Below are 23,615 nucleotides of genomic sequence, written 5' to 3' on the forward strand. Positions count from 1 at the left end.
CCACAGCATGTTTCAAACAGATCTACTGAATACTGACTCATCTTCATCAACTATCATTTGTGTTCCAATGTGTGTATGTACATATTTTAGCATCTTTCTCTGAAACAGTGAAAACTCAGTGATATAGCACAGTTCATATTCATCTCAGAATCCAGGAGCACCTAAGAGCACCTTCAACATAATAAAGATATGATGGGTCCTTGATGAAATAACTTGAAACAATTATCCTAATGTTTCTCTATAATTCTTTAACATTATGAAGTATATAGATTGAGCATCCCTAGTCTGAAAATCCAAAATCTTTTTAATTACCAAATCTAAAACTTTTAAAGCACCATTCAAATGGATTTTGGGGCAGTTCCAATTTTAGAATTTCATATCAGAGATGCAAGACTATGAAAATAATCGAAAATAGAATTTTTTAAAACCTCCAAAATCTGAAATACTTGTGGTCCCAAACATTTTGGAAAGGGGTACTCAACATGCATACATTTTCTTGGTCAGATAACAAATTGGTATCTCTCCCAGATGTACTTGAAGTTCTTATTAATTAAACACATATGGCCTTCTGAGATCTTTTGGAATCACAAGTCAACCAAATAAACAAAAATTGAAAACAAATGAACAGAAAAAGCAGTCTATTTCTACTTCATACCCTATCTGCAGATTGTGATATGTTCCATTGCATGATGCTGTCCTCCAGAAGGACATCTCAGTAAAGTTTCTGTTTATTCCTATTCAAGATATGATAGAAATGTAGAATTCTACTCTTAGGCTTTTATTGTTGCTTCCAGACACTGTGAGATCTTTTTGTCTCACCCTCAAAAAGCCAGTCCAAGGTCCCTTTCAACCAAAGGAAAAAACTCACTGAAGAAATAAAAACAATTGATATACAAGATCCTCAAAAAAGAAAAAAAAGCCACCTGGGATTTCAATGATTTAATCGGGAAATTCTACATGATCTTAGTAATTTTGGGCAGGGGGGATGGCAGGCCACATGCATTCAACTACACCCAGAAAAATTAATCTTATGCTACAAAGCCAAACACCAGATGTTATTTGCAACTTTTGGACTGGATTTCCCCAGAAGATCTGTCGAAGGGCCCTTCTGTGGCTGTGCCTTGGAACCAAACAGGGCAGTTTCCATAGCGGTAATGGCTAGCTGGGAAGGGCTGTTACCTTGGTAAATTATGAGAACTGGGCAATTAGGATTACTAAAGCCAACATAAATTTAGAATGTCTTGGCATGTGCCAACTATATGACTTAGAGATATATGCATTCGTGAAAAAGGTCTTATCTATCGTGAGAGCAGAAATTTCTCATGCATGTGGTCCTCATTGTAACGGTATCTATTACCAGAACTTATGGTATTTGTAGTCAATCACCTGATAGCCTATCATTTATTCTGATGTGAACTCAAAAGGATAGTCTTCTTGGTACACTCATGTATTGGTGTCCAATCAATAGAGCATCTAGTCCAAAGCTACACAGGGCCATCATTTCTCATGGACTTATGCTTGAAGGCTGAAAGCCACAGTCTCTGGTATCAGAGTTGATGATTATTTTCTTCCTTGAAGGAGCAATGTGGTTCAATTTTTACACAAGGATTCACTTAGAGCATGGAGGAAACATCGGAGGAAATACTTTGACCCCAGTAGATTAAAAACAGAAGTTGTAAAAAGAACGTCATTAAGGAATCATAGTATGTTGACACTATCAAAAGACTAAGCCTTTTGCTGGTCCTGTTTTGCAGAGTCAGCATGCAGTTATAAATAAAAAATTCAAAACACTTTATTGCCTAAGGCTTTCTAACAAGGACAAATTATTCAGCTGTCACCACAGTTCTTTGAAATAGCTGCTTGATAGGCTATCATTTGGTTAGTCTGTTTCCATTTATGTTTGAGGAATAAGCAAGAACATAGGGACTGATATGTCAGGAGGGCCAGTGTTATGGCTTGTACCTAGATGCCCCCCTCTAACGCCTTGTGTAGTTATAGGTGGTTATAGGTAGGACTTTTCATGGGGGCCTGGTTCTAGAGTATGATGCTGGCATTGAGGATATGATGCTAGGATTGATTCATGGTGCAATGCTAGGATTGAGGGTACCTACCCTGAGGAGACTGTAAGGGTCAGAAGGAGGGTTTCTGTTGTTACAGCTTGTCACTTGCCTGCTGCCTCCAATGCCATGAACTCCTTTTTCTCCCCTGTAATGTCCCTCTTCCATACCACCCTGCTGTAGAGCCAGGTAATTATGGACTGAAACTTCTACAAAATGTGAACTGAAATAAATCTTTCTTTCTTGAACCTTAGGTATGGGGTATTTTGTCTCAGGAATGAAAAAAGTAAGACAACCCGGCATATCATCACCATTCTAAGTATCAGGCTGTCCAGACCTCCAGAAGAGTGCTTTGCGGGCAAGTATTAGATGTGTTTTGACGGCATAAGCACAACAGCTTCTAAAACATACACCAAAAAGTTAGGATGTATTTGCAAAAGAAGTTTTGAAACGCTATTAAGCTCTTTAGCAACTCTGAACATCATCCAGCCCCCTTTCCTTGTGTAGCAATCACAGAAAAGATCAAGGATGCCAGGCGGATGCTTGAAGAGAATCCTTGTCTAAAAGATGGGAAAATGAACTACAATGCTACATTACCAGGTAACAGTGTTAGCTTAGGATGAGCTTGGCAGGATCTGCAAAACCAGTTCTGATATGGTTGTTACATTTATAAAACATTCATGACTATAAAAAAACACCAGAAGTTCCTTACAGGAAAGTTCTTATCTAATATCTATAATATGCCCTGTGAGAGTACCAATTAATTTTAAAAATTGGCCAGAACAATGCCTTTTCGGAGAGCAAAAGATAGGGTTTTTATTTTCATATTTCAACTAATATTTTATCTATAGTTTTCTATTTGAACAAGATTGATCAAGTTAGAACATCTAATAATTTCTTATCTTATTCTGTGCCCTACTTAGTTCTAAACACTCAGCACAGGCTAAATTATTTCAAGCTTCATAAACTACCAAGTGTGAAATCCTGACCAAGATACTTGGCCTCTCTAAACATTGATTCCATTACTAGAGAATGAAATTGGGGCTTACAAGATACCTTGTTTGAGCTCACTCAGGGAAGGGAAGGCAGAGCCACCTCTTCTACATTCCTCATGATTTCTCCTTGGAATCACTTAAGACAAGCAGAACTAGATGCTCCCAAAAGTAATAGGCAACACTCACATTCACATTCACTTGTGCTGAGAGTCTTCTAAAAGTAAAATTCACAAACAATGATGATGAAGAAATATATTAGCTCTTTTTCTACACTACTATCCTAATCTCTGATACTAAAGTTTTCAACCAAGATGGCCTATAAATTTTCTTGAGAAACAATCCAAAATTTACTTTAGAAACAGCTTATGAAAGAAGATTTTGATGACCTCATGATTTTGAAAACTTTTCTTCTTTACAGAAAATGCATGACTCAAAAAAAATGATCAACCTCAAATTAAATGAGCACTACACATCAAATCCCCTTGTGACTAATGCAATCCAGTAAACTGAAGGTAGAAAGTTGTACTTTTAGTTTCAGAAAGATAACCAAATATAGGTATGTTCATCTGTCAAACAATGATTAGAAAACAATTTTAAAAGACAATTTAGCAAGTGACTCTGCTGCACAACGGATAGTGCCTTGTACTTCTAAGAGACAATCTGACATCACTAAAACTCTGCACCCCTTCCTCAGCCCACCATGCCTTTGTGAGAGTGAGCGAGTCAGCCTGCCTCACGTTAGCAAGGCTCACATTTATAGAAAACAGATGGGCTTTAGAACTAGCTGGATATGAACTTGAATCCCAGTTCTGCAGTTGTCAAGGAATGCAGAGTCTTGCAAGTTACTTAAACTCACAAAGCTTCACTTTCTCCATTGGCTAAAACAGAATAACTACCTCCTGGCAAGGTTATGGCGAGGGTATGGCTAATGTGGGAGAGATATGCCTGTCATGTGGCGGTTACTCAGTAAACTGTAGCTAATAATAACAACAAGAACAATGGTATTCCTAAAACTTAAAAAAAAAATACTGTGAACAGCAAACAGAGTATTTAATCATTCAAGCATGGGCCTGAAGTGGAACACTTCAGTTTTTATCTTTGGCTTTCTTTCCCTCTCTCTCTCTCCCGCTCTCTCCTCCTCTTCCCTCATATTTAACATTCTCATATTTAACAACGATTGTTCTCAGTTGATCTTTTTTCTCTCATAACATCGACATGACTTCACTTTGACATCTTAGCCATTCCTGTGAGCAATATACTTTATGCTTAACCTATAACATATCTTTAAAATGAGGCTCCCAAAACATGCTTGTGGTGAAGATAAATAAAATCACCCATGAAAGCTCAAAATCATGTCTGACACAAACACAGTATAAGAACCTAGTAAGTATTAGCTGTTGTTACTGCTATTGTTATTTTAGTTGTGTGAATTAACAGGCTACACCAGGACCAGCTACCAAGTAACATTACCTACTTTTACATTGGTTATTCAACTGAAAATAAGAGTATAACAGCTGTTGAAGATGAAGAGACAGCATTTTAGAATAAAGCCTGGAGTAATAAAACATGAGATGTTATTGCAAGTACAAAGTTAAAAATCAGACTACAAGTTATAAATAAGTACACGCCCCTTATTTTTTCTAATGTAAACTTTTACTTTAGCATAAGAGTAGCAGGTTGTGTGTCTTAGCACCTTTCCCTAAAGGATACAGGAAGAAATCTTTCTGTTTACACACTCGGAGTGACAAAAGGTAAGGTGTGTGCAGAAGTGCAAAATGTTGAACCAGGATTTGCACCCATGTTATTTACTCCATGGAATGGTTTTATTGTATGTTTACCTAAGCATCACAAAACACACCCACATCACTCTAAAATTAGTTTTTAAAAAATTTTTTCTTTGGCTTTTTCTAGTATAAGTAGCACCATGTTACAAAATGGCCCGCCACACAACCAAATGAAACAATCCATTGTTAGAACTAAGTCTGAAAACACAGTGAAGGTCTTGGCAGGGGTGAAACATATTAACACATGCCAGAAGTCTATTCAGTGTTGGATATTATAACAGATGAAATGCTAAAAGAAATACATAAGTGCTGAGATACAAGTAAAACATTCCATATGCATCAATAACCATATTCAAAAATGTATCATTGCATCTCACTAACTGTACTGAAAGCATTCATAGGTCTGTTGTACTTAGCATAGATTTCTCATGGTGATCACAGGAATGTAAAAGATTTCCAGAAGAGCAATAGATCAAAATATGGCATAAAAATTTATGCCCTTGTATATGTAAAGACATTATGCTTTCAATTTAGACATTTGTCCTGAACTCAGCCATTAGGTCCTTACTCATATAGTAATAAACCAAACGATGCTATGAACAGATTTGTTGCTTCCTTCTCCTAAACTAATTGGGATGTAACATTCAAAATTGGCTTACCAGTTTCCAACTGATGTTACATTTGCTAACAGAGCACAAGTTGACCTGTGAAGGAACTGTACACAGGAACAAAGCAGAAACTCCAAATGAAATGTTTCAATTGCAAAACAGAGAGTTGTATAGCACAGTCTTTGGATTTCAGAAAGGTTTACACTGGCTTTGTATATAGCAATGAAAAAACAAACGAAGTGCTGATGTCAATATTGCACCATGATAGAAATAATGATAGGGAAACCATGACTAAATGGTAGCCTGAGATGGAAACTTTCTATGATAAAACCAAAGGCAGAGAAGTTGTCATTGATGAGTTATGCATCAACTCTGACATCTCTCAAAACACAAAGCATTGGCCAAAGGTTGTGTTTTATTCAATCCAAAATGTGTGCAATGGTTTGACAGTTTACAAAAAAAACACTAAGTGCAAAATACCATGGAGAAATTTTCTTAGATGGTTGGGACTGGAACTAATAATGGATCATTTATAGCAAAGGCAAAACTACACAAAAAATTGTGGAGCACATTGGTGAGCTGATAGGTGAAGAGGCAGGTGCAGCATCCCAAAGACCTACTACAACAACAGGAAAAAAGAAAAAGATGTCTACTGTGCCCTACAGGAAAGTACAGGAGAACAAAACATATGGGCTCTGAATATAAGCAATACTTATGTATGGAACATATAATTTTCATGTGTGAAGATACTTTGAGTGTGACAATTGAGGCAAAGATTATTTTTGTTACTATTGTTTATTATTTTGTTATTTTTTCTGCTAAAAGCACATTATACAATATAGTAGAAAGCTCCTGACAAGACAGGAAGAGAGATGACAAGAATGGCCTGCTAATAGAAAAAGAAAGCTAAGTATATGTGCTATTAGTTTAAACAAGATATGTACATGTAGCATGCAAATGTCATGTGTGAAGACTGCCTTGGATGTGACGCTGAAGCAAACATTCTGTTGTACAGTTTTGTTTGTGTTTACATTGTAGCTTATATAAGTTTTTATTTCCGATGTTACCTTTTAGGTTTTATAAACAAGCACACAGCTGATACAAAAATGTTGATGACTATTCTAAGTGTTCATTACACATTTGATATTTTATTGTCATTTTATTTTTCTTATTGTTTAGGTGTGATAAATGAAGTAAAAGATATTTTGCAGAGTGTATCGGTATTTTCATTGTAGTTCATTTAGGAATTTATTTCTGAAGTAATCTTTTAAGTTTTGTAAGCAAGTATACAGCTGATGTGAAAATGTCAATGTTTATTCTACCCACACAATATATATTAAGGATTTAGGGAGAACTGTGGAGCTTCCAGCAAGCAGGCAGGCTCACACTATCCCCGGAGCCCAGCCTATTTGGGACTCTGCACTGTCTGGGTGCAGAGAAAGGGCTGGGCGGATCTGGGGCGCCTGCATCCACCTCCCCATGTGTCTGGAGGACTGTGGATATCTCAGCAAGCAGGCAAGCATTACCAGTTCCAGAGGCCCCAAGGCCTGCGGTAAGTGCCCAGGGCACTCTGCCCCAAGCCCAGACTGTTTGGGACCCTCAAGGCTTCCGGGTGCAGTGAAGTGGCTAAGAGGGTCTCAGGCGCTTACATCCGCATCCCCATACCGTCTGCGCTCGGAGAACTGTGGAGTTTCGAGCAAGCAGGTGGGCACACAGTGTCCTTGGAGCCTAGCTTATCTGAAACTATGGAGTTCTAAATAGGCAGAAGACGGCCACTGGTTCCAGAGGCCCAGCAGCCTGGGGGAACTGGGTGCCAGAGTCCCAGGAGCTGTGAACATAGAAGTGGATTTCCAACAGACTCTGAGGAAGCTTTCGAATAACACTTGAAACACAGAAATATAGGAAAATGACAAAACAAAAGACCAAATTACAACCTAAAACTTCCAGCCCATCTCAAGAAACCCTAGGAGCGATATATATAGAAGAAAATATATACCATACACCTCAAATATCAGACATAATAGCTACTGAAATAAACAAGCAACTCCAGGAAGCTTTAAAGGAATTCAAATTCAAAATAATCTCCCAGGTAAAAGAAGAAATGATAAAAGAAATGAAAGAGATTCTGAATATATCTAAAGAAAACACAGTTAAAAAATTGGAGGAACTAAACAAAAAGATAGAATCCCTAGATGAGCAATATAAGAAACAAACAGAATAAATAAAGCAGATGCACAGAGATATACAGGAAATCAAAAACTCCACTGAAAGCTATAAAAACCACCTCAATGAAAGTCAAGATAAAATTTCAGACCTTGAAGACAGGACTGCAGCTAGTGAACAGGAAAGGAAAGATCTTTTAAAAATAACAAGGAATCAGAAAATAATTCAACAACTGCAAGATGATGCAAAGAAAAACAACATAAGATGGATAGGGATTAATGAAAAAGAAGGGGACAACATAAAGGATGTCAAGAGAATATTTAGAGAAGTAATAGCTGAAAATTTCCCAAGCATGAGATCAGAAACCGACATCAGGTTCAGTGAAGCCTATAGAACTCCAAATAGTCATAACCAAAATAAAACTACACCCAGACATATAATAATCACCATCCCAGAAATCCAACACAAGAATAGATTATTAAAAGCTGTCAGAGAGAAAAGACAGATCACTTATAAAGGACAACTTATCAGAATCACAGCAGACTTCTCAGCACAAACAATAAAGTCAAGAAGAACATGGAGTGAAGTATTCCAGATCCTAAAGCAAAATGATTTCCAACCTAGACTGATGTACCCTGCAAAACTATCATTCAAAATTGATGGTGAAATATGATACTTCCATGACAAAAAACAGCTGAAGAACTTCATGAACACCAAGCCAACCCTGCAAAAAATATTGAGAGACAGTTTAGATACACAAAGGAAAAAATGACTAAGCAAAGCAGATAATTAAACAGAACAGAAAGATAAAGATGCAACAGCAGAGAGATAACATGTCAATAATAAACCAGCATGTAACAGTTATAACCATTAATGTAAATGGTCTCAATGCACCAATCAAAAGAAACAGACTAGCAGAATGGATCAAGAAACAATATCCAACCATATGCTGTTTACAGGAAACCCATCTGTTATGGTTTGATAACTAGTGGTCAACTTAATGCCAGCTGGATTATATCAGCATGCATTGAGAGAAGATGCTCCACCTGAGGAGGGTTGCCAGGATAAATAGGTGGAGAAAAAGAGAGGTTTGGAGAGGGATTGAGGCATTATGGAGGCATTGTTGGTTCTCCTACGAGTTGCTGTCTGAGCTGTTGGAGAAGCTTTGGTCTTCACATCGAGCATTGCTTCCTGGCTCCAGAGGGGAAGACATGTGCTGCCTGGTCTCCAGGATGAACTCATCATGCTGCCTCCTGGCACGTACCCAACTGTGCTTGTCATCGGAGGAGCTCAGGGCCTCCGTGTCACTGAGGACAGCTGTGGTTCCATTCAGGACAGCCCCGCTCTTTGTTGTGAGTGTGACTTCTCGGCTCCAGTGTAGAACCCTCATCCCACTAGCACAGCTCCTTCATCCTGCTGGCATAGACTTTCTGGCTTCCACCGCTGACCCTTGGGTCTTCCCGGCACGAATCCGTAAAAAGAGACTGGCGTGAGTCCTTGTGGGCCCTGGACTTCCAGTTGGACTTGTGGAGGCATTGTCCTGAGCTCTGGGTTTTTATCTAGACTCATGTGGGACATTGCCTTGGGGTTTAGGCTCTTGTTTTATATAATCTATGTCATTGGTGTTGTGGATAGATTTCCTGCATTCTCCTGTGTTAACTTCCGGTGACCATTATAAAAATATTATAAACTCCATGTCCTGACCTGAATTGTTCTCTGTGTACAACCCCTGACTACAACAGAAACTGGTACCGAGAGTGGGGTCATTGCTGTTCTGTTGCCTGGCCATGTGACTTGAGAAACTTAGAAATTAACTTGAAAATATTTGAGAGACTGGCTAAGAGACAGCCCCTGTGTGCTGTATTATTTTGGAGACTCTGGTCGGAACCTGGAAGATCAGAGTACTGATGGAAATGCTGCCAATTAAGATGAAGCTTGGGAGGCTTCTGTTGAGAAAGACTGCAATGTCTGCTGGAGTCCAGGTAGTATATTGTGCTTCAGACGAAAGTTGATCTTCTTGTTTATATTCAGAGATATTACCTGGGTGGCAGAAGAATTTCAGTGCAGTCTACTTTTGGGATGGTAGCATGATTACTTAAGAGAACTTTTGAACCAGATGTATTTTGAAATTTAGAGCAAAGGGCCAGTAGAGTAATTTAAGACACTTGGCCAAGAAGAAGGCCCCACTGGAACTGTGAGTTGTAAAGATGAAACAGAGAACATGGTTGTTTAGAAGAATAGGATAATAGAAAAATCAAAAGTACATTTGAATTGCAGGAGATGCTTATATTTTAGTCTTGCCATTCCATGTTAAAGTTAATGGGAAGCAAGGACTGTGATTGTAATTGTTCTTTTAGTGTGATTTTAATGTTTTATATGTTTGTAACCCAGTTGATTTGTCAAAGTACTGTGTTTTAATGTTGAACTTTGGTCACCTTTTAAATGTTTTGGTTTTGATGCAGGAATTAAGTGTAAAAAGAATTATGTATATATGTAATTGTTTTATTAATGTACCAAATCTGCCACTAAGGACTACAGTTAAGGTAATGCGTGTGGTTATTAAGTTGACCAGGGGTCCATCTAACCCAGAGGGATACTCACAGACTGAAAGTCGAAGGATGGAAAACAATACTTTACACAACAGGAATCCAAAAAAAAAGCAGGAGTACCCATTCTGTTTGCCGACAATGTGAACTTTAAACCAACAATGATCATAAAGGACAAAGAAGGTCACTACATACTCCTTAGGGGAAAACTCCAAGAGGAAGAGATAACTATCTTAAATATATGTGCACCAAACTTCAGAGCACCCAGTTATATAAAACAACTATTAACAGAAATGAAAACTCAAATTATCAGTAACACAACTGTAACAGGAGAACTTAACACGCCATTGACACCAAGATACAGATCAACCAGACAGAAAATGAGCAAAGAAATAACAGAACTGAATCACACCTGTAAACAAATGGACTTGATAGACATATACAGAATGTTCCACCAAACAACATCAGAATACACATTCTTCTCAGCAGGGCATGGGTCATTCTCTAAAATAGACCATATATTAGCTCACAGAACATATTTAAACAAATGCAAAAGAGTTGAAATCATCCCTTGCATGTTATCAGATCATAGCGCTTTGAAATTAGAAATCAATAATAAAAGATGCTGCAAATATCCCACAAACACCTGGAAACTGAATAACAGACTATTGAGTAATCAGGGGGTCACAGAGGAAATTAAACAAGAAATTAAACAATACTTACAAGAAAATGAAAATACATATACAACTTACCGGAATCTATGGGATGCAATGAAAGCCGTCCTCAGAGGAAAATTTATGGCACTGAGTTCCCACATCAGGAAAACAGAACAAATACAAATATATAACCTGATGCTACACCTCAAACAGCTAGAAAAAGAAGAGCAAGTCAAGCCCAAAGCCAAAAGAAGGGAGGAATTTATAAAAATCAGAGCAGAAATCAATGCAATAGAGACTAAGAAAACAATCCAAAGAATCAACAAATCAAAGAGTTGGTTCTTTGAAAGAATAAATAAAATCGATAAGCCCCTAGCCAATCTTATTTTTAAAAAAGGGAAGAAAAAGCTCAAATTCATGCAATAAGAAATGAAAAAGGTGAAATCACTATAGACTCTACAGAAATACAGAAGATCATCAATACGTATTTTGAAAACCTCTACTCTCAAAGGTTTGATAACACAGAAGAAATAGACAGATTATTGGAAACATATAAAGTACCAAAGCTAGATCAAGAGGATGTAAAACTGCTGAATCACCCAATCTCTATTAATGAAACTGAAAATGTAATTAAGTCCTTACCTACAAAGAAGAGCCCAGCCCAGATGGATTCACTGCAGAATTCTACAAGAAATACAAAGAGGACCTAATGCCGACACTCCTCAAACTCTTCAATGAAATTGAAAGGGAAGCAATCCTTCCTAAGTCATTCCTGGAAACAAATATTACTCTAGTACCAGAACCTAAGAAAGACCCCACTAAAAAAGAAAACTATAGAAAGAAAACAATCTCCCTAATGAACACAGATGCAAAAATCCTCAATAAAATATTGGCAAATAGGATGCAGCAAATCATCAAGAAGATTATACACCATGACCAAGTGGGATTCATCCCAGGAATGCAGGGATGGTTCAACATACGTAAATCAATAAATGTAATCCACCATATTAATAAAGCCAAAAGTAAGAATCACATGATCATTTCAATAGATGCAGAAAAAGCCTTAAATAAGGTCCAACATTCATTCATAATAAGAACTTTACAGAAAATTGCAATAGATGGTCTTTACCTCAATATAACAAAGGCCATTTATGACAAACCAACAGCCAGCATCATACTAAATGGCCAAAAATTGAAAGCCTTTACTTTAAAATCAGGCACAAGACAAGGATGTCCTTTATCACCACTCCTATTTAATATACTCCTGGAAGTACTAGCCAGAGCAATTAGATAAGGGAGAGAAATAAAAGGGGTAAAGATAGGAAAAGAAGAAGTTTAATCATCATTGTTTGCAGATGACATGATACTCTACATAGAAGACCCCCTAAAGTCCATTGAAAGACTCTTAGTTATAATAAATAAATTCAGTAATATAGCTGGATACAAAATCAATACTCAGAAATCAATAGCATTCCTATACACGAACAACAAAATCACAGAGAGGGAAATAAGAGAAACCACACTCTTCACACTAGTAAGCAAAAAAATGAAGTATTTAGGAATTACTCTTATGAAAGAAGTGAAAGACCTATACAGGGAAAATTATAATACACTGAAAAAAAGAAATTGAAGATGATCTCAGAAAATGCAAAGACATCCCTTGCTTTCAGGAAGAACAAACATTGTGAAAGTGGCCATTCTCCCAAAACTGTTATACAGATTCAATGCAATCCCAATAAAAATACCCTCAACATACCTTATAAATCTAGAGAAATCACTCCTAAAATTCATCTGGAACCAGAAGAGACCTAGAATAGCAAAGGCAATCCTAAGCAGCAAAGGCAAGGCAGGAGGCATCACAATCCCTGACTTGAAGTTATACTACAAAGCAACAGTAGTAAAATCAACATGGTACTGGAATCAAAACAGAGCCGAAGATCAATGGAATAGATTAGAAGATACAACCACAACTACAAACACTCAACCACCTTAACTTTGATAATGGAGCCAAGCAGGTTCACTGGAAGAACGACAGTCTCTTTAATAAATGGTGTTGGAAAAACTGGCTCTCCATTTGCCAAAAACTAAAGCTAGACCCATGCCTATCACTCATGTACTAAATTAAAATCTAAATGGATCAAAGATCTGAATATTAAAACAGAAACACTAAATCTATTGGAAGAGAAATTGGGTAGAAACCTTGAAGACATAGAGGTAGGTAAAGAATTCATGAACAGGACTCAAACCTCATGGGAAATACTTCCTGGAATCAATAACTGGGACCACCTCTTTTTAAAAAGTTTCTGCATGTCAAAAGAAATCTCCAGCATAGTGAAAAGAAAACCCACAAACTAGGAAAAGATCTTAGTGAACTCCCCCTCAGACAAGGGACTTTTGTCTAAAACATATAAAGAATTTAAAAAACTCAGACCCCCAAAATTCAAAGATCCAGTCCAAAAAATGGGCATCTGAGATGAATACGCACTTCTCAGATGAAGAAATACAAATGGCAAATAAATACATGAAAAAATGTTCATCATCATTGGTCATTAGAGAAATGCAAACTAAAACCACACTGAGATTCCATCTCACTCCTGAAAAAATGGCCAGGATCAAGAAAACCATCAACAACAAATGCTGGACAGGCTGTGGGGAAAAAGGAACTCTTCTACACTGTTGGTGGGAGTATAGACTGGTACAACCTTTGTGGAGGTCAGTCTGGAGATTTCCCAAAAAGCTGGGATTGGAAGTCCCATTTGTTCCAGCTATTCCACTTCTAGCCATATTCCCAGAAAAACTAAAAGCATCATACCACAGTGATATATGTGCACCTATGTTTATAGCAGCACAATTTGTAGTCACCCAATCTTGGAACAATCCAAGTGTCCATCAACTGAGGAATGGATAAAAAAGTTGTGGTATTTCTATACAATGGAGTATTAGTCAGCTATAAAGAAGGATCACATTGAGATATTTATCAATAAATGGGTGCAGCTTTTGAGACCATACTCATAAGTGAAATAAATCAATCTCGCATGTGTGAATACCAAACAGTTTCCCTAATGTAAGTAATGATTCAAATATATAAAAGTATATGGTAATCATGATTCCCCATTATGTGGCCTTGAAACCTTATAAAGTTTTCACTTACTAATTGGAATGGTTTTATTCTGGGCTGCTTGATATTATTGCCTGTGATGAAATGAATAGCTATTTTGAAGAAAATAAGTCATCATAATAGCTAGTGCTGATTTACTATCATCTTGTTTTGAAGGCCCACCAAACTATGGCTCTTCTGTCTCCATTGGTTTTATCATGAGATATCTTGCTGGATTTTATTATATGTGATAGTATAAACAAAAATTGTTATAGGCAAAGAGATAATATAGAAACCATTGTTTATTTTTTGTTAGCTGGTTCTAAATATCCTACAATGCTTTCATCCACTTGAATGGTTTTACACTGACTTGATATGTTTGAAGCTATAGTATATGAAGTTATATTCAAATATTTCAAGGAAAAAGACACTATGGTAACTACTATTAAGTCGGCTTATTTGGTGGTGAATCACTAGGTTGCTGAAACTGTCATGCTTTGACCTGTATTGTTATGTTGTTATGTCCTCTTTTATCTCAATCTCTCCCTTATTCATTAAAAAATTAGTTATTTTTTATGATTTTTTTAATTAAGGGGAAAAAAATTAGCAGGATATATTATAGTAACTTTTTTGATTTCCTATTAACTTGATTTGAAGTCCTATAATACTCCCACTATCTTGTTTTGACTAATTAGACTCTGTTCCGTTCTGTATGATAGTATCAAGTTTGAGGGTATAGGCAACTACTTTGAAGGCAATAAGATTCACTATGATGCCCATTCTGGTTTGACTATTATCTTCTTTGGAAGTCCTGTAATGTTTACAAGGTTTAGGTTTTATTGGTCTTGTTCTCTACTGTTTTGTAATACTTTATAATACCTAATGAGATAGACAATTCTTTTTAAGGAAGCAAGAGGCATTATGGTAACCATTGTTGATAACCTTGTACTCTGTTTTTACATCATGTGCTATGTCTATCCTTGGTTTTGACTGACAGCTTTGTTTTGCCATATTTGACTTTATTCTCTTCCAAAAAAAAAGTAATAAGAACTAAGGAGTAATAAAACCCAAAATGTGTAAATTTTGTTGTAAAAAAGGAAAAAAAAAGTGCTCTAAAGGATACAACTGCAAGTGTGTTTAGGAGTGTTAAATAGCTAACCATATTAATGTTTTTGGTTGGATCACTGAACACAACTGTTTGCAGTCTCTCTGTTTGAATGTCCACTTTGTATGCTTTGATACTGTGACTTGAGCAACTATCTCTAAGATGATAATGTGTAATCTATTAACTGGTGATTTCTTACTGTTTTTTTAATGTAGTTCTGTATTACTTGTATCCTTACAGTGCTTTGTTTTGTTTTGTTTGTTCTCTTTTTCCTTTTAAATAAAAAAAGAATTTAATACTTATTTTATTGATATTTTATGTTCTTGTTAAAAAATTGTATAAATAAGAATTTCCTGACAACACAGCAAGATCAGCCACATGTTAGGCATGTCCTATAAAAAGACCAGAAAAGCAAAATACATACGCTGTCAGTATAAGTGATACATGTGTATGGAACATGCTCTTGTCATGTGTGCAGACTGCCTTAAGTGTGATAATTGAAGTAAAGATTTTTTGTACAGTTCTGTTAGTATTTTCATTGTAGTTCACATAGGAATTTATTTCTGATGTTCATTTTTAGACTTCGTATCCAGTCAATGTTGAAAATTTTCATTTTTTAATAAACAATATCATAAACTCAATACTTTGTGATATTTTTTCTGGTAAGAACTCTTGTTTAATGTGTTAAAACTCTAAAATTAAGATTAATACCTCATCAACACAAATATTCTAAAGAATAAATATGGGTATGACAATCCCATGATTATGTCATGAAATGACAAAAAAATGTGTTAGGCTCTGATAGGTTAATAGGTAATCCTAATACAAAACTACAATTTCTAAAGTTCTCTACCAAAGGAGTTTGGAATTGTTGAGGGTTTTCATTCAGGCAATTTTTTTTAATGGTACAGAAGAAGAATGAAGCAAAGAGAATATATTTTACCTTTCCCCAAAAAAGTGTTTTTTTTTTTTCTCCTTGTGTCTTGCTATTTTTCTAAATAATTTTTGCAAAGGTCAGAAAATCATCACTATTCCCTTTGTGTTACTTCCTAACCAACTACTTAAAATATGCAAGCATTTCCAACACGCCAAAATGAACCTCATTATTCTGTATTTCTGTAAAAAAAAAAAATTAAGCCACCTAAGTAAGAAAGAACTTAAAACATAATATAAACAATAAATATTAATAACTTATCTACAATTAAGGAATAGAAATAAGGAAAACAATTCCATTCACAGTGGCTTAAAAAAAACATGGTGGGAAAACTGGTTATTCATACGTGTAAGACTGAAACGAGGTCTTTATCATGGTCTCTAAAAGTCCAACTCAACATGTATCAAAATGGTAGGTACAAGACCTAAAACTTTATTTTTTAAAAAAAATTAATTTAATGATATTTTTTTGAGACAGGTTACTATGCAGTTCAAGCTGGTCTGGATTCACTACGTAGCCCAGGCTGGCCTCAAACTCACAGCAATCCTCCTGCCTCAGCCTCCTGAATGTGGGATTACCAGCTGTGCCACCTTCCCTGGCTAAGGCTTGAAACCTTAAAAGTGCTAGAAAATACAGTGGAAATACTTAAAGCCTCTGGCACAGGCAAACTTCCTGAATATAACTAGAGTAGTATAGGAAAAAACAAAAAGAATCAACAAATGTGATGATCTCAAATAAAAACTTTCTGCATATTAATGGAAACAACTGATAGAATCAATACAGCCTAAAAAGTATGAGAAACTCTTTGCCAACTACTCTTGTCACAGAAAAGTAATATCCAGACTATGTAAGAACTCAACTATTCAACAGCCAAAAATCAAATAGCCCATCAACAAATGGACAAATGGATTGCACAGTGACTTCTCAAAAGAAGTGACTGATAAATACTGCACATGGAAAAGCATTCAACATCTTTAGTTACTAGAGAAATGCAATTCAAGTTTTACACGCAGATTCTTTTTCAACCCAGTCTGAATGACCATCATTAAGAATATGGAATACAGTCTGTGAGACATCAACCTGGAACATCGACCAGGGAGAACCAGGAAGGAACCTAAACCCTCAGCTGTGAGCCAAATATTTGAGCAAATATTTAGAGGGCAGCAATATGCAATATAGTAACCATTCTAGATTTCCTACTGTCTTATCACTGTTTTGTTTAGTTTTATTGTTCTTTTATTCTCTTTAAAATAAAAATTATACAGAAAACATTAAAAAATGCATATATAAAGCAGTAAATACTGTTGAGGATGGGCCGGGGATTTAGCTCAGTGGCATAAGCACCTGCCTGGAAGCACACGGTCATGAGTTTGATCTCTAGTACCAAGAAAAAAATACTGTTGCGAATGTAGGGTAAAGGAACTCTGCTGCATTGCAAGTGTGAGTGTAAATAAGTACATTCACTATGGACATCAGTATTAAAGTTCCTCAAACATCTAAAAATTGGGCTATTGTTTAATCCAGCTCTACCACTCCTTAGTATACCAAGAGAATTAAAGTCAGTATATTATACAGATACCTGCATTAACCATGTTTATTACAGCACAATTTACAATTGCTAAGAGATGGAACCAGACTAAGTCCCATCAGTGGAGGAGGAATGGATAAAGAAAATGTCCTTTACAGGAAAATAGAAGGCTCTGGGTATTATCATCTTAAGGACAATAAGCCAGATTCAGGAAGACAAATATCACATGTTCTCTCTAATATGTGGAACCTATAAAAAGATGACATGAAAATAGATGAGGTCATTAGACAAGGGGATGGGAATAAGGGTGAACGGGAGAGTACATGAGGGCTGATAATAGGGGGGCGATGGATATAATCAAAATATATGCATTGAACCCTCCAAAAAATGTGTGAAACTAGGGGGAGGGAGAGAAAGGGTGTTAGAGGAGTAAAAATGCTCGAGGTATATTATGTGCATGGATGAATCTGCTAAAAGTTCCATTAGTCTGTATAGCCAATAATGCACTATACCAAGAATAAAAGATGATGTGAAAGGGCAGGAGGGACGCACTGGCATACCGGCCTGTAGGCCATCCAAGAAGCAGCTGCCCAAGCAGAGTGTCCAATTTGCAAACATAACATATAATCCTCTTCCACTGGGTGCGGTTCAATGGAGAGAGATAGAAGGACTGGAATTCAAAGTGCTGTCTCCAACATCTCATAGATAAGAATGATGACATTTGAGGTGGAGTGAATAGGGGTCACTAAAAGTTATCTGTACTCCTAGCACTCTCAAGCATCCACTTCTCTTGCGTGAAGTCAGATAAAGGGCCAGAAGCTTAGTCAGGGTCCTTCAAAACTCCAGGAAAAAGAATAGTGAGGAACTTGAAAGAACCCATTTTGTGGTACAGGATGAGGAACGAGACACGTTTTTCAACAGTCTTGAGGGGATGCAGGTCGCCCCTCAAGAACAGCAACCTCAGCAGCCACTTTGTTATATTTCTACTGTAAATGACGGGGAGCTGAGCCAAGTTAGCACCAACACTCCCTTCGGAATTCAGTCAAGGTTAGGTCATCTGCCTTCTATCCACAACTGGTGAACTCAAAACCTCTAATGAGGCATCTCAGCAACAGTATGTATCCTGCCACTAATGAAGCTCTTTTTCCATGAATAATGAACAAGGACATTATTTCTGTTGCCAGGTACACACACAAACAAAGCTCAGCACAAGAGCCTTGATATGGTGAGTTTGTCCATTTGCAACAAGGAATTTTTCGAAGTGGGAGCCAAGTTTTAGTGGAGGGTGGGACGAACTGTTGTAACAAATAATATGAACATATGTTATCAGAATCTAATAAATCAGCCTTTGGTTATTGTAAAACAGAGGCTTGCAACAGGATACATAGAGAAAGTGAATAGCTCTAAATGAGTTCATTTTTAATTTTGCAATCAGTTTTATAACATAAGAATAATGGTTTCTGTAATGAACCAAGATCTTCATGAAAGGGGCCTCATATGATTTATGATCCCACAGAATCTATTTGCAAAATCTTATTTCTTAAACTTTGTTATATGAAGTTGAGTACAGGTCAGCACTGGAGATGAGCACCCTGGAACCGTGCTATGACATTTGGAAAAGTACACTGGCACCTAAACAAATGGGGAGGAGTTCCGTTGATACTAAAAGAATTGCAATGTAGTATTTCACCTATAAGTAAGCCTCCTAAGTTAGGTCACCAAGCCCACACCACTGTTCAGCTGCACAGTGAGATTCCAACATATAAAGAGAAAATAAAAATGAGTTGACGTGAGGTTCAAACAGTATTTATTTTGTTTATTTTAAAGTGTTCTACAAATACTTTTCTCTTTTCTAAAATGAGTTCCATACTAAGAATATATCTTATTACACAGGGTGCTCATATCTATAAAGGAAAAATAATGCCATCATTGGCTGAGGGCTTTGTTTCTATAAATTTGAGCAAAAGTTTGGAAAAAAAACTAAACAAAAAAGATCTTGCAACGCCTCAGTTGTACCAATTGGGGGAGACAACAAACCCAATCCATTTCAGAGACAGATGAAAAATTTTGTGTCAAAAATAAGACCAAGCCAGTGTGGTGGCACATGTCTGTAACCCCAGCACTCTGGAGGCTAAGGCAGGAAGATCACCGTGAGTTCAAGGTCGGCCTAGACTACAAAAGCGAGTTCAAGGCCAGCCTAAACTACATAGGGAGACCCTGCCTCAAAATGAAACAAAATACTCAAGTGGTATGGTTTATTCTATGTGTTTGATGAATTCCTGGAAGTTACTGACCTCTGCTTCTTTAAGTGAAATAAAAATGCATACTAAAAAAAGAATATTTGTAAGTGAAGAGAGATTATGTTCTCACTCTGTAATATCCATTTTATAGGCAAAGGTATTTATTTTAGGGGCAGTTATTGAAATAAAGCAGAACAGTATAGAGTTCTGCAGATATTCCAGTAGCTAGGTCATGGCAGATAATTTTCGTATGATTAATCAAATACTGAATTTGTGTATAATACCAACATGAGATGTGTTTGAAAATCTCTAGGATGTGCCAGTTTACCTTTCTGGTTTGTTAAAAATAGGAAAAATAGAATAACTTCACGGATGAGTAGGCAAAGCGATAAAGAGAGTTGAAAGCTCTTCATGAAACACGTATTCTGCAATGAGGAAAAGATCAAGGGTGAAAGTGACATAATACTATCTTCAAGTATTTACTGAGTTGTCACATGTGCAGGGCCACGTTAGCTATTCTATATTGCTCCAGAGGATGCACATGGCCAACAGAAAACAGTCACAGTGAGCCAGTGAACATGGTGGCAAGACTTCTAAGCGCTAGTGCTGTCCAACCGTGGAAGAGTGAAGCAGAGTACACCTAAGTCGCTCCCAGGGAGAATGCCAGTGGGGTGTGTGGGCAGGGTAACAGAGCAATGGCTCACAAGTCTCTGCTGACCAGGAAATTCAAAGGTTTTATAAAACACCATCACTAAACTGTAGGCGGACATTTGTGGACAGAAAAGTTACTAAAGTGCTGTGCTACTTAAAAAGATCCTTCTTATCTAATCACTCAATATATCAGGAAGAAAGGAGTTCTCAAGCACATGAAAATATCCCACAACTCACCATCATACTTTGCTAAAACTGCTTGAACATCAGCATATGCTTGTAATTCCAGAAGGGCTTCTAGAAGGTTTTCATGGATGTTGAACATGCTCAGGAGTGGAAACTCCTTCATTAACTAAAAAAGAAGAAACCGAAGAATAATTAATGCATATTTGTTATATTTTTATTGTTACATTATGATGTTTTAATATATATACTGACATGATCATCACAGTCAGGCATTTTAAGAACTAAATGTTTACTCTATTTATTTATTTCGGTACCAAGAACTGAACTCATGACCTTGTGCTTGTCAGGCAGGCACTGTCTGCCGAGTTATATTCCTAGCCAGTAAATATTTCTTATTTTCAGGATACATCTGATACTTACTTATAACATATTTCTATAATATAAAAGTATGATTGATATTAGATTATATACTTTCACAACTATTGTTTTTAAAGCATTAAATACATTTTCTAGTATTTTAGAAAATGGCAAGTTTGAATTAATGATACTCTAAAGTGGGAGAAGATACAAAACACAGAGGTTTTCCCTAAAAACTGAAGTTGCTCAATAATGACAAAATTCCAGCAGAGCAGTGGTGACAAACCTATGGCCCGAGTGCTGCAGTGGGTGTGTCTTACCACTGAAAGTTCTAAAAGGTTCGCTATCACTGCCATAGAGAGACAAAATAACGTGAACGCTGAACAGGACCTAACAGGTAGCTGGGAAACTTGTCAAGAAAGATCTGCATGAAAGAGAAGAGGCATAAACAAGTGGGCATTGTGTTTTTAGCAACCCGGTGACAAAGTTGTGAAGAGAAAGGAAAGTAGCTAGGAAGTGCTATGTTGAAAAAAGAAATTGTTAGTAGGGTTGGGAGTTGGGGATAAAGAAAGGATTTCCAAGTTCCTACCTTGTGGCCTCAATAAAGCAGAAGTCAAGATCATCTTCTGAGACCAAGGGAATAGGTGGAAGGAGAAAGTTTAAAGGTACAAGTGAAAGTGCAGAATAGTCACAAAGAAAGTGTAGACTGGTGCAACCACTGTGGAGATCGTCTGGAGATTCCTCAAAAAGCTGGGATTGGAAGTCCCATTTGACCCAGCTATTCCACTTCTAGGCATAGTCCCAGAAGAACTGAAAACATCATACCACAGTGATATATGTGCACCCATGTTTATAGCAGCATAATTTGTAATAGCCAGATCTTGGAATCAACCTAAGTATCCATCGACTGAGGAATGGATAAAAAAGGTGTGGTATTTTTATACAATGGAGTACTACTCAGCTATAAAGAATGATCACATTGAGATATTTACTAATAAATGGGCGCAATTTGAGACCATGCTTATAAGCGAAATAAATCAAACTCACATGTGTAAATACCATATAGTCTCCCTAGTGTAAGAAATGGTAAGAGTACATAAGACTTTATGGTAACCATGATTCCCCATTACATTGCTTTGAAGCCTTATAATGTTTGCATTCATTAGTTGGAATGGTTTTATCCTGGTTTGTTTGATTTTATTATCTGTGATAGTATGAACAGCTATGTTGAAGAAAACAAGATTATAATAGCCAGTGCTGATTTAATAACATCTTACTCTGAAGTCCTTCCATGCTTTTGTTCTTCTGTTTTCATTGGTTCTATCACATTGTATCTTATTGGATTTTTATTATGTGTGATAGTATAAACAAATTTTCTATGGAAAATGAGATAATATAGTACCCATTCGTTCTCTGTTATTTGGTTCTGAATGCCCTGTAATACTTTCATTCTCTTGAATGGTTTTATACTATTTTGTTATATTTGATACTATTGTATATGAAGTTATGGTCAACTATTTCAAAGAAAGAGACATTATGGTAGTTACTGTTATTTACAGGTTGTCTTGTGAAATACTGTGTTGCTTACATTGTTCTGATCTTATCTGCTTTGTTATGTCCTCTTTTGTCTTAATCTCTTTAAAATAAAATAAAGTAAAATAAAAAAAGAAATACCTCACAGGACTTAACAAGGATTTCCCCTGCTTAGGGAAATAAACAAAGTTGCTAGCTAGAGTCACCTCGAGGGGCTAACAAATTGAAGGCCATGAATGTGTAGGGGCTTTAACTGTCATGATTGCCTAGTTCTAGCTTGCCATAGTCAGCAGCCCAAGACGTCAAACCTACTCCCCAAACTGATTCTAGACACGCTGCGTTTACAGTCCATGAAGTCGAGAAGCAAAGGAAGTTGGCTATGATGATGGTTAAGCTTAGACTGGATGGCAAGGAAAGAAAAGTCTAAAGGTAGTTAAAATTATGTTGAACTTCACTGGAAAACAAACAGTAAGAAAGGCTGCGAGTTTTAGGTGTAAAAATTATGTCTTCGAAAATGGTAAAATCTCATCCCAAGGGAAAGATAATTAGGCTTTTTTATAAAAATCAAAGTCATATATTCATGCTGTTCTATTTGACCTTCTACTGAAAATTTTTTTAATATGACATAATGATTACTAGGAAAGTAATAACTTTTTTTCTTTTTTCTTTTTCTTTTGTGAGACAAGATCTCACTGTGCAGTTCAGAGTGTCCTTAAATTCACTGTGTATTTCAGCGGCCTTAAACTTTTAAACTATGTAGCCCAAGCTGGCCTCGGACTGATGGCACTCATCTTGCCTCAGCCTCTTAACAGCTAGGATTACAGGTGTGCACCACCACACTGAGCCCGTGGCAACTCCTTTTAATGTTAAAATATTTAAAGTAATTATTCTGAGAGAAATAATATTCAAAAACAGACTAGTTCACTGTCCAACTATAAACCAGTATATACTGCATATCTACTTCCTCCTTCACTGAGAATGTTTATCACACTGCTTTGTTTTTTAAAACTAAGAAGTTAGCTTTCTTTTTTTTTTTTTTTTTTTTTTTTTTGGTGCTGGGAATTGAACTCAGAACCTTGTGCTTGCTTGCCAGGCTGGTGCTGCGCTGTTGAGCTATACCCTCAGCCTAGCATATCTTTAAAAGTAAATACCTTTCTGCAACCCCAAAGAACATG

General features: G+C 36.6%; 1 protein-coding gene across 11 annotated transcripts in view; it reads right to left on the bottom strand.

Moving 5' to 3' along the window:
• St7 (suppression of tumorigenicity 7) overlaps positions 1-23,615 on the bottom strand; it is a 276,254-nt gene that overhangs the window by 48,882 nt on the left and 203,757 nt on the right. For all 11 annotated transcript variants that reach the window (XM_063241742.1, XM_023567295.1, XM_063241726.1 and 8 more), the window contains one exon: positions 20,602-20,716. In XM_063241742.1, the coding sequence (XP_063097812.1) occupies positions 20,602-20,716 (115 nt within the window). The remainder of the gene's footprint in view (positions 1-20,601; positions 20,717-23,615) is intronic.

Source organism: Cavia porcellus, unplaced genomic scaffold, assembly GCF_034190915.1.
Source record: "Cavia porcellus strain 051 isolate PalLab524CR breed Dunkin Hartley unplaced genomic scaffold, mCavPor4.1 scaffold_2, whole genome shotgun sequence".
Classification (NCBI taxonomy): Eukaryota; Metazoa; Chordata; class Mammalia; order Rodentia; family Caviidae; genus Cavia; species Cavia porcellus.